Source organism: Saccopteryx leptura, chromosome 2, assembly GCF_036850995.1.
Source record: "Saccopteryx leptura isolate mSacLep1 chromosome 2, mSacLep1_pri_phased_curated, whole genome shotgun sequence".
NCBI classification, from domain to species: domain Eukaryota; kingdom Metazoa; phylum Chordata; class Mammalia; order Chiroptera; family Emballonuridae; genus Saccopteryx; species Saccopteryx leptura.
Window position 1 is genome coordinate 126,523,969 of NC_089504.1, and position 12,383 is coordinate 126,536,351.

Here is a 12,383-nt window from a genome sequence, read left to right on the forward strand (position 1 = left end):
TAAAAAAAAATTGTTGAAGGGAGGCAAAACAACAATACCTTCCTAATTGGTATTTGGCTTTAAAATTCTTAGCTACCCTAAATAATAATTACTGCATTACAAATAAAGTCATCCATTTAAAACAAAAACTTGCCTGACCGGTGGTGGCGCAGTAGATAGAGCATCGGACTGGGATGCAGAGGACCCAGGTTCGAGACTCCGAGGTCGCCAGCTTGAGCGCAGGCTCATCTGGCTTGAGCAAAACGAAAAGCTCACCAGCTTGGACCCAAGGTCGCTGGCTCGAGCAAGAGGTTACTTGGTCTGCTGAAGGCCCACGGTCAAGAAACATATGAGAAAGCAATCAATGAACAACTAAGGTGTAAAAACGAAAAACTGATGATTGATGCTTCTCATCTCTCTCCATTCCTGTCTGTCTGTCCCTGTCTATCCCTCTCTCTGACTCTATCTCTGTCCCTGTATAAAAAAAATAAAATAAAACAAAAACTTAATTTCCTTACTCAACACTGTATAAATATGCCTATATGGTCAATTAATATTTGATTGGCCTGACCTGTGGTGGCGCAGTGGATAAAGCATCGACCTGGAAATGCTGAGGTCGCCAGTTCAAAAACCTGGGGTTGCCTGGTCAAGGCACATACGGGAGTTGATGTTTCCTGCTCCTCCCCCCTTCTCTCTCTCTGTCTTTCTCTCCTCTCCCTCTCTCTCTCCTTTCTAAAAAAAAATGAATAAATTAAAAATAAAATAAAATAAAATATTTGACAAAGGAGGAAAAAACACACAAAGACAGTCAATTCAATAAATGGTGTTGTGGCCTGACCAGGCGGTGGTGCAGTGGATAGAGCATTGGACTGGGACACGGAGGACCCAGGTTTGAAACCCCTAGGTCACTGGCTTGAGCGCAGGCTCATCTGGTATGAGCAAGGCTCAACAGCTTGAGCCCAAGGTCGCTGGCTTGAGTAAGGGGTCACTCAGTCTGCTGTAGCCCTCTGGTCAAGGCACATATGAAAAAGCAATCTATGAACAACTAAGGTGCCGCAACAAAGAACTGGTGCTTCTCATCCCTCTCCCTTCCTGTCTGTCTGTCCCTATCTGTCCCTCTCTCTGACTGTCTCTGTCACAAAAAAAGAAAAAAATAAATAAATGATGTTGTGAAAACTGGACAGATACTTCAAAAAAAATAAGACTAGACCACCTTCTTACACCATATACAAGAAACACAAAATGGATCAAAGACTTAAATGTAAGACTGAATACCAAAGACCCTAGAAGAAAACACTGGAAGTAGAATCTCAAACAAATCTCTTAGTAAAATTTTTTCTGATCTATCTATTCAGTCAAGGGAAACAAAAGAAAACAATAAACAAATGGGACTATATCAAACAAAAGTTTTGCTCAGCAGAGAAAACCATCAACAAAATAGAAAAACAACCCATTGAATGGGAAAATATACTCCCCAAGGATATATTAAATAAGGGGTTAATATACAAAGTTTATAAAGAACTACAACTCAATACCTACCATAAAAACAAATAATTCAATTAATATGGGCTAAGAACTTGAATAGATACTTCTCCAAAGAGGACATACAGATAGCCAATAGACAATGAAAAGATGTTGAACATCACTAATCATCAGAAAAATGCAAATTAAAACCACAATGAAATATTGCCTCACACTGGTCAGAACAACTATCATCAATATATCAACAAATAAATGTTGCAATTGTTGGCAAGGATATGAAGAAAAGGAAACTGTCATGTACTGTTGGACGTGCAGATTGGTAGAGCCACTGTGAAAAAGAAGATGGGGGATTCTCAAAAAATTAAAAATGGAATTGCTTTATGACAAAGGGATTCCACTTCTGGGGATATATCCAAAGAAACCCAAAACACAATTCCAAAAGAATATATGTACCCCGATGTTCATGGCAGCATTATTTACTGTAGCTAAGCTATGGAAGCAACTCAAGTGCCATCAGTAGACATGTGGATAGAAAAACAGTGATACATACAGGGGTCCTTGGGTTACGACACAATTCTGTTCCTACCACAGTGACATAACCCAAATTTTGTGTAAATAGAAACATACCCTAGCCTAAGTCACTTACTATCCTATCCTAACACAGTTGTAAAATCAAAATCTAGGGTAGTCAACCTTTTTATGCCTACCGCCCACTTTTGTATCTCTGTTAGTAGTAAAATTGTCTAACCACCCACCGGTTCCACAGTAATGGTGATTTATAGAGTAGGGAAGTAACTTTACTTTATATAATTTATAAAGCAGAGTTACAGCAAGTTAAAGCATATAATAATAATTACTTACCAAGTACTTTATGTTGGATTTTCGCTAAGTTTGGCAGAATAAATCTTTATAAAACAACTTACTAGAGTTAAATCTATCTTTTTATTTATACTTGGACTGCTCCACTACTGCCCACCATGAAAGCTGGAATGCCCACTAGTGGGCGGTAGGGACCAGGTTGACTACCACTGACCTAGAACATAAAAACACAATAAAGCCACAGAAAAAGGAAAAGGACCTAAATACACTGTACTGTACACTGTACTGTAGTAATAGAAAAAAATGAGTGTAAAAAACTTTCTTACCTTTATTCCTGTGGTTGGCTTGCACACTGGAAGGGGCATTGCAAGGTGGGAGAGAGTGACCTATTGGGAGGAGGAAGCTGGAGAGGCAGGAGAACCTGCAGAAGGTGCTGGAGATACTGGGTCAGGTGAATCAAGATGTCCTAAGGAACATGTAGGAGATGCTGGAGATGATTCTACCTGTACTACAGGTGTTTCATCTTGAGAAGCAGCTGATGTAGAGGGTACAGGATCTGTTTCAGGCCTCTCTACCTTCTTAAGGAATCATTCTAGGCTAGTCTGGAAAGTTGGTGACTTCCTCTCTTCCAAAATCTGCCTATAGCATTGCAAGGCATCCATAAAAGCTCTGTAGGTCTTACTGAATCTGTCATCACTGGGGTCATTAGTCTGAAATTTTGCCACCCCATTCTCTACCATAGAAAAACCTTCTGCCAAACCATTGGTAATAAATCTCTTGGGTTCTGAGGTTTCTATCTCCTTCACTGATATTCCACATTACTGTGTATTCTTCCACTGCATGCAACCAAACTAGTACACCCACATAGCCTGTAAGCACAATGCTTACAGCTTAAGCAGACACATTCACAACTTAATTTTTTAAAGTTTTTATGGGAGTGAGTGTTGTAAACTCGAAATGTCATATGTTGAGACTGTCATAACCCCAGGACGTCCTGTATATGCAATGGACTATTACTTGGCCATAAAAAGAGCAAAATCTTACAATTTGCATCAGCAGTGATCCACCTAGAGGGTATTATGCTAAGTTAAATTCAGAGGAAGACAAATACCAAATGATTTCACTTATATATGGAATCTAAGGAATATAAATGAATAAACAAAAAGTAAACAGACTCAGATATAGAGAACAACACACTGATGCCAGAGCGGATGTAGGGTTGGTAGACAGCCAGAGGGTAAAATAGGTGAATAAATTGAGAAGTACATATTGGTCGTTACAAAACAGTTATGGAGATGTAAAGTACAACAAAGGGAATATAGTCAATAATATTGTAATAACTATGTGTGGTGCCAGTTGAGTACTGGAAATATGGGAGGAACTTGGTAAAGTATTTGACTGTCTAACCACTATGTTGTACACTTGAAACTAATACAAAATAATATTGAATATAAATAGTAATTGAAAAAAATATTTTAACCAGACCAATGGAACAGAATAGAGAACCAAGAAATAAAACCACATATATAGGGTCAGATCATCTTTGATAAAGGAGCCAAAAACATGCAATGGAGAAAAGAAAGCCTTTTCAATAAATGGTACTGGGAAAATTGGAAAGCCACATGCAAAAGAATGAAACTTGACTACAGTTTGTCTCCTTGCACAAAAATTAATTCAAAATGAATCAAAAACCTAAATATAAGATCTGAAACTATAAATTGCATAAGAGAAAACATAGGTACTAAATTCATCGACCTTGGCACACATCAATCTTACATCAAACTCTTCCAGAATATACAGTGTGTCCATAAAGTCATGGTGCACTTTTGACTGGTCACAGGAAAGCAACAAAAGATGATAGAAATGTGAAATCTGCACCAAATAAAAGGAAAACCCTCCCAGTTTCTGTAGGATGATGTGGAAGCATGTGCGCATGAACAGATGATGACATAACACAGTGGAGCAGCCCACGGCCATGCCAGTCGAGATGTGGACAGTACAGAGGAAAGTTCAGTGTGTTCTGTGGCTCGCTAAATTCGAATCCATGACCAAAGTGCAATGTGAATATCGGCACGTTTATAATGAAGCACCACCACATAGGAATAACATTACTCGGTGGGATAAGCAGTTGAAGGAAATCGACAGTTTGGTGGAAAAACCTCGTTCTGATAGGCCATCAGTCAGTGATGAGTCTGTAGAGGCTATACGGGATAGCTACCTAAGGAGCTCTAAAAACTCTGTGCGTGAGCCCACATCAAACTGCACTGAATAGGTATGAAAATGGGCGAGTTTTCCTTTTATTTGGTGCAGATTTCACATTTCTATCGTCTTTTGTTGCTTTCCTGTGACCGGTCAAAAGTGCACCATGACTATGCCTGACCTGTGGTGGCGCAGTGGATAAAGTGTCGACCTGGAAATGCTGAGGTCGCCGGTTCGAAACCCTGGGCTTGCCTGGTCAAGGCACATATGGGAGTTGATGCTTCCTGCTCCTCCCCCCTTCTCTCTCTCTCTCTCTCTCTCTCTCTCTCTCTCTCCCCTCTCCTCTCTAATATGAATAAATTTTAAAAAATTAAAAACAAAAAGTGCACCATGACTTTACAGACACACTGTAGAAACAGAAAACACGTTTCAACCAAATGTATAAAGCCAACATAAACTTGATAAGAAAATCTGAAGAAAGTTTTATAAGAGAAAATTTACAGGCCCATTTTTTCTTGAATATAAATGTAAACATTGCAACAAAATTAGCAAATCAAATTAGAGATATATAAAAGAATATATTATAGCTAAGTTTGTTTATTCTGGAATACAGGGTTTAATGTTTGAAAAATCAATGTTATATGCATAAAAAGTATTTAATAAAATCCAAATCATATATAAAATCTTCATGACCATGATCTTCATATTAAATTTTTGGAAAGGTAAGAAGATGCTAAGGAAGGTAACCTCCTTATTCAAACAGAATTTCTACAAGAACCAATATTAATAAACTCTTTACTCTTTGGTGGTATATTGAAAGATTTCACCTTGAGATGAGGAGCTAGAAAAAAATGTCTGCTCATATTCAACATTTTACCAAAGGTAGTAGTCAGGAAAATAAGGCAAGAAAAATAAACATAAAGCATTAGAATTGAAATAAAAAAATAAAACTGCCATTCTGAGATGACGATTGTGTATTCAGAATATTCTAAAGGCTTGAGAAATAAACACCTAAAATTAATAAGTGATTTTAACAAATCATCAAATGCAAAAATACAAAATTAGAAAAAGAAATAAATATAATAGCAGAAAACATAAAGTACCAAGAAGAAGCCCTAAACAAAAATGTACAAGACCACTACAGAGCATTGTGGACAAAAATCTTAAGTGACTTAAATAAATGGTGAATATTCTGTGTTCATAGATTTAAAAACGTAATATTCTAAAAATATATAAGGTCTCCCAAGTTAATTTATAGATTAAATGAAATCTCAGACAAAATCCTAATTATTATTTTCAAATTGATAGGATGATGCTAAAATTTGTACAGAAACAGAAAGGATCAACAGAGCAGTAGTGGTTCTTTCTCTAAGAGAAAGAACAAAGTTGGAGGTCTTACAAGAATAAATATCAAAACTTATTATAAATTATACAGTAATTAAAGTAATGATGTAAAGATAAGCAATATAACAATGAAAAAAATTAAGAGAACCCACATACACAGTTACCTGAGTTTAAATAAAGCTTCAACTGCAATCTATTATGAAAAGTATGGTCTGGCTTTAAGTCAATGAGATAATCAAATGTGTGGATATAGGGTGGGGACATTTAGAACCCTTCCTCATATTACTCACAAAAATTACTTCCAGATGCAACATAGGCTTAAATTCTGAAAGTTTAAATCATAAACTTTTGAAAATATAATCTAGGTGTAGACAAAAATTTCTTGTATGTTACAATTAAAAACATTTGTTTTTTATTTAAAATTAGAAGCATTCTGTTAATCAAAATGAACCATAAAGAGAATAAAAAAGTAAGCCTTAAAATTTAGAGAGATTATTTGCAAGGGAAAATATAGGAGAATTCAGAACATATAAAGGACTTCTATAAATCAATAAGGAAAAAGGTGTACAACCCGACTGAAAAATACACAAACACTTAATCAGGTCACAAAAGTGGATATCTAAACAGCTAGTAAGCATATGAAAAGGTACTTAACATTATTAGTTATGAGAAAAATTCAAATTAAAACAATAAAATATCAAAACTAACTTATTAGAATAGGAAAAAAGAGATGAAAATACAAAGTATGGGAAAGGTTAGAGCCGCTCTAAAACTCTCATATTCTGCTTATACAGCTGTAAATACAATCATTTTGGAAAACTGTTGAGCACTATCTACTACACATAGGTAAATATTATGATCCAGAAATTCCATTCTGAAAGGAAATGTAAATATATATATATCAAAACACTTAGACAAAAATGTTCATAGCATCTTTAGTCATAATAGGTAATACTAGAAATAATTCAACAGTAAATAATCTATCAATAGTCAAGCAGACTTTTAAAAAGTGGTATATTCAAATAATGAATAAAAAAGTAGCATATTCAAATGAGTAGCATTTATACCGCTGTACTCAACCACATAGATAAATCTTAGACATAATATCATGTTAAAGAAAAGTAAACACTATATGATTCACTCTTTGAAAGTTCAAAAATAGGCAAAACTAATCTATGATAATGGAGGTATGGATAATACAGAGGTAAGAGGAAGTCTTCTGGGGATGCTTATATGTTCTATATCTTAATCTGAATGGATTTTGTATGTGTGTGTATGTGTGTGTGAGTGTTAACTAGAGAAGAGAGAACAGAATGAGCAAAACTAAGGAATTAAAAGGCAAGTGTTCTATAAGTAAAAGTATGCTGAATTTGTTTAAAGCATCTAGAAGCACAGTCTGTATAGCTTACTACATTTTTATGGAATACATAAATAACAATTTAAGGAGGGTTTTCTCATTTTTTCTAGGCAACAAATAATTATTATTATTATTTTAAATTTTTAATTGAATTTATTGGGGTGACATTGGTTAATAATAGAATTATTAAAGGTTGTTGAACAGGGCATATATAAGATTATAGTTACATTTAATGAAGAATAACTGACCAATATGTATATCTAGGTGAAAAGTACCCAGGAGCTATTGTAAATATTCAATGATCATGTTTACATATTGTACAAGCTTGTAGGGTAAAAAAATATGTTAGAGAATTGGAAAAATTCTTTTTCAAATGTTATTTGAAAAATCTGTAACTGTTCAGAGGATGAAACCTTAGAAACTGGTTTAGTTCCAAAACAGAATACTAAAAATATTGTAAGATCAATATTTATATGTTACAGTTCACACTTACTTCATCAAATGTAAAATCTTCTAAATCTATTTCTTCATATTCTCCTTCAGATTCTTCATTCTTAATAGCCTCTAGAGCTGTTGTCAGTTTCTTCCGCAAAAGAAAGCCCTTCCAAACTGCCTAAACAAAAATTTAAAGCATGTTATACAAGGTTATAGATCAAACTCCAAACCAGATTCTCTGTATTATCCCATTAGGATGATAAAACATCTCAGACCTTAGTTTAATGGCTCAGTAATCTGTTTTTGAACTTTATGTGACACTTAAAACTGCAAGATAAATTAAACTACTGCATGTGTCTAAAGTTTTGAATCTCAGGAGATTTTCCTTGTGGTCAGCAGAAAAGAATCTTTAAAACTCCCTCAACTGCACTTGTAGGTCAATCAATCAATTATCTGATAATTCCTCCAGGACCCATTCTAAACTAAGAAGAAAGAGATACAAAAGAAAACCAATTTTACTAATTTTCAAATGATTACGTATAAAATAAACTAACACACATTTAGGACATTTTTACCATACATAAACGGCCATATTAGAGAAACAGTATCTTGGCCCAGAACAATGAATTAATTTCAATTTTAAATAAATTAAGCACAAAATAATAGAATTAAAAACATTCAGATTACTCGATAACCTTCAAGTAGGGCAAATCTTCCTAGCTATAAACCTAAGAACATTGCAGCTTTTTGTTAAAAATGAATATCTTTATATACTACTAGGGAGTAAGCGCCAGTATATATTAAGAATAAAAGACAAGGTAGAAAAATTGAGACGTTATTGTTCCTTCCTATTTAAACTACCTTTTAATAGGTAAATACATGTGACCATTTATCTATGAAAGACTGTATATAAATATTAATAAACACATACACTATTAAATATATAGACTATATAAACATATACTTTATATGTATATGTGGTTTCTAATATTTAAAAATTAAAAATACATATTATAAAATTAGCTACAAAAATATTAACTAAAGAAGCTGAAAACAGAGTGGAAGTTATAGCAATATATGCCATATTTCTCTGATTATACCTTGCTAAGATTTGATTTTGGAACTGTGCACATGCTTAAGATAACTGATAAACAAATAAATATAAAATAAATCCTAAAAATATAAAAATGTTTTATGAGGTATGAATTAGCACACTGAAGTTATTTAAAGTCACTTCAAAATAGATTTATTTAACTATATCCCTAGTGATATACAGTGGTCCCTCGTCTATCGCAGGGGTTAGGTTCCAGAACCCACCACGACAGGTGAAAATCCACAAAGTAGTGACCTTATATTATTTTATTATTTATATATATTTTAAGGCTTTATAAACCCTCTCCACATTTTTATAAATCTTTCCCACACTCTTATAAATACTTCTTATACTCTTAAACACTTTCTATACTCTTAAACCTATGTAATTTTAACAACATATAAAATTCTATATGGGTACTCATCACTGAATATACTACAACTTGAATGATGATGCATTATTTAATATTTTTTATATTGTTTTCAATGTTTTGGGCTATAAAATGCTTATTTTATTGCAAAAATAATTAAAATAAATAATATAGAAAAATCTATATACTGCAAAATCCCATGATATAGTGAAAAATTTGTGATACAAAATTAGATATATACAATTTAAAAATCCACAATACAGTGAGACCACAAAAAGTGAACTGCAATATGGCAAGGGATGACTATATACTCAAAAGATACATTTATTATAACAGACATAAATATATTTTCAGTAAAAATAATGTTAATCATATATTGATATTGCTATTCTGAAATATATATATATATATTGAGAAGTGGAATATACAAACAGACACTGGATACACCATATATGACCACAGAAGTTACCCACAACCTCTGCAGCAGCCAGCCTAAGAAGCCAGCCTTAGGTTTCTACAACAACCTCTACAGCAGTTAGCCAAGAATGGTCAAGATTTGGTCAATGACTGATATTGAAAAATAATTGCCAGTATTTAGGTTAGTAATATACTGCAGTTACATTTAAAATAATAGATCTTATAGATATTTATATTGATATATTTATAAAAGGAATGATAAGATACCTGAGAATTTTTCAAATAATCTAGTGATGAAGAGGAAGAAATGAGTTGGTTATAGAAGACTTTTTTACAGTGTAGAAAAAGATTAAGTACAAACAGGGAAAAGGAATAAAGGAAATTGTTTAATCTAGGCATTCAATGACAAATATTGATTCATAGTGGCTCACAATGGATTCAAGCCACTCATCAGGGATAGAACCTCTACAAAGCTCCAGAATATAATACATAACAGGCATTTTTCTGGTATGAGATATGCAGATATATTCCTTGAATCTGCATCAAGAATTCATGTCCCAGGCATCTCTATTTAGTTTATGGGAAATAATGGTAATATAAACACTTAATAAGTAATATTCAAATTCTTTTTATTATTTATTTCATTCAAAGCTTAATATTTTTCTATGTGGTCCATCTATGATCGATTCATCTTCCTTTCATATATTCAAATCAATTCCCTGATTAGACAAGTCTATCTGTGTAAGACATAATGCTACCTTTTCTTCTCCCAACTACCATCAATTCCCACCCTAGAACATACTATACACTTGTTCCTTAATAAAGTCCTTCACACACCTCTATGTTCCTCCTATATTTTCTCTCTTTCATTTTTTTAGCTAGAGAGACAGAGAGAGTTGGAGAGAGGGACAGATAGGGACAGACAAGGAGAGAGATGAGAAGCATCAGTTCTTCATTGCGGCACCTTAGTTGTTCATTGATTGCTTTCTCTTATGTGCCTTGACTGCGTGGAAAGGACTCCAGCTGAGCCAGTGACCCCTAGCTCAAGCCAGAGACCTTGCGTTCAATTCAGTGACCTTGAGTTTCAAGCCAGCAACCCCGCTCAAGCTGGCAACCCCAGGGTTTCAAACCTGGGACCTCTGCATCCCAGACGGCTCTCTATCCACTGCACCACTGCCTGGTCAGGCCCTCATATTTTCTTAATATTCTTATTCTTATTGTAGTTTAGTTGCATTATAACTTCTTAGTATTCAGTAACATAAAAACCTAAATGTTCTTTCTTTTCCACTGTCCTTCATAACTGGAATTCCATTCTCTTACACATTTACATTGAACATTATTTATTTCTCAACATGTACCTTACATCCTTTATATTAGGGTAAGCTAAGTGCTGTAACAAAAATATCCAAAAAATTTTTAATAACTCAGGAAAACTACCTTATTTCTTGACCACATAACAAACATTGAAAGAGTAAACAAAACAATAGGGCAGTGCTTTAATATAGAGTTGAGTAATTCAGTTTCCCTGGCTTTGCAGACTGCAGTATCAATAGACAGGTTCCTTGAATGCGTCATTGCCTTCATTTCAACCAAAGAGAGAGGGGAAAGAATATGGAGGAATGTCTGTGGGAGGTTTATGAACCAGACATGGAAGTGGTGCACATATCTTTCACCCACATTCTACTGACTAGAACTAAAGAAAAGGGCCATGTTATATTGCAAGGCAAGCTTGCTCTATGCTAAGAAGAAGAGGAGAATGTGAGTTTTGGTTACCCAAGAGTAGTCTTCAACACATCATTCATGATGAAATCTTCATTTTGCTCTAAAGCCCAGGATGTTTCAACTACATCATGCTTTGCCCTCAGGATGATTAGATAACCTAAAATTCGTATTTCAAGGTGAATGTTTTTAAAAACTAGGTGATTCTACTCAAGAGAAGAGAAAATAAAGTTGATTAACCTTATTGATTTAAGTATCCTGATGTACAATAAGAGACTTGTTCTAAATTGCAAAGGCTAAATTACGGTTACTGTACTTTTGTTATAGATAAAAATAAGCTTAAAATGTTCAAAAGAATATTCAACAGAGGTATCAGCCACTGAACTAAACTGTTCCATAAGTAGTCAACTTCTCTTTATTGAATGAAATTAAGTAAAAGTTTAATATCCATTTATCATTGATGTTAAAAAATGTGTTGCTCACTGACTGGTGACAGAGTTTGGACTGCATAACATATTCATTACTCATATAGCCAAATAATATTTTGAGATAATAACAGGTTCCTTTCTTTTCCTCAGATTTTTCCTTAATCCATTTTCCTCTCCCCACTCCCACCACTATTCAGGCATCAGTAATAGCTGTGTCTATGCCTTGCATTGCCTTTTAAAGTATACTCCGAACAAATGAAGTCAACTGAAATACTGAGTGTATTCATTAGAATCACAGCAAAGATAATACTCTTGAAAACTCACTTCAATAAATAGAAAAATCAGAAACTTAATTTTAAGGCTATTCTTTAAGGCCATTCTTCCAGTCGCTTATGCAAATACCTTGGAGGCATCCCTGACTCCTCTTTCTCTCATATACCACACCTCCATGGACTGATAGTATCAGCTCTACCTTCAAAGTATATAAATAAACATACCTATAAGTAAATCAACATATATTCTAAAATGTGAATATATGTCTTACCACTTCTACTGAAACACTACGGTTCATGCCTCCATTCTCTCTTCCCTGGAGTTCTGCAATAGCCTCTTAATTGATTTTGCTGCTCCTACTCCTGCCTTCCTTCTGTATAATCTCAACATAAAGAAATTTGATGATGTAGTCCACTGCTCAGATTCCTGTAATGGCTTCCCATGCTGTTCAGAATAAAAGCCAAAGTC

At 34.1% G+C, this 12,383-nt stretch overlaps 1 protein-coding gene across 6 annotated transcripts in view; it reads right to left on the minus strand.

Annotated features, from left to right (window-relative positions):
* Window positions 1–12,383, minus strand: part of LRRIQ1 (leucine rich repeats and IQ motif containing 1) — a 257,738-nt gene that overhangs the window by 145,183 nt on the left and 100,172 nt on the right. For all 6 annotated transcript variants that reach the window (XM_066368683.1, XM_066368686.1, XM_066368685.1 and 3 more), the window contains exon 18: window positions 7,674–7,793. In XM_066368683.1, the coding sequence (XP_066224780.1) occupies window positions 7,674–7,793 (120 nt within the window). The remainder of the gene's footprint in view (window positions 1–7,673; window positions 7,794–12,383) is intronic.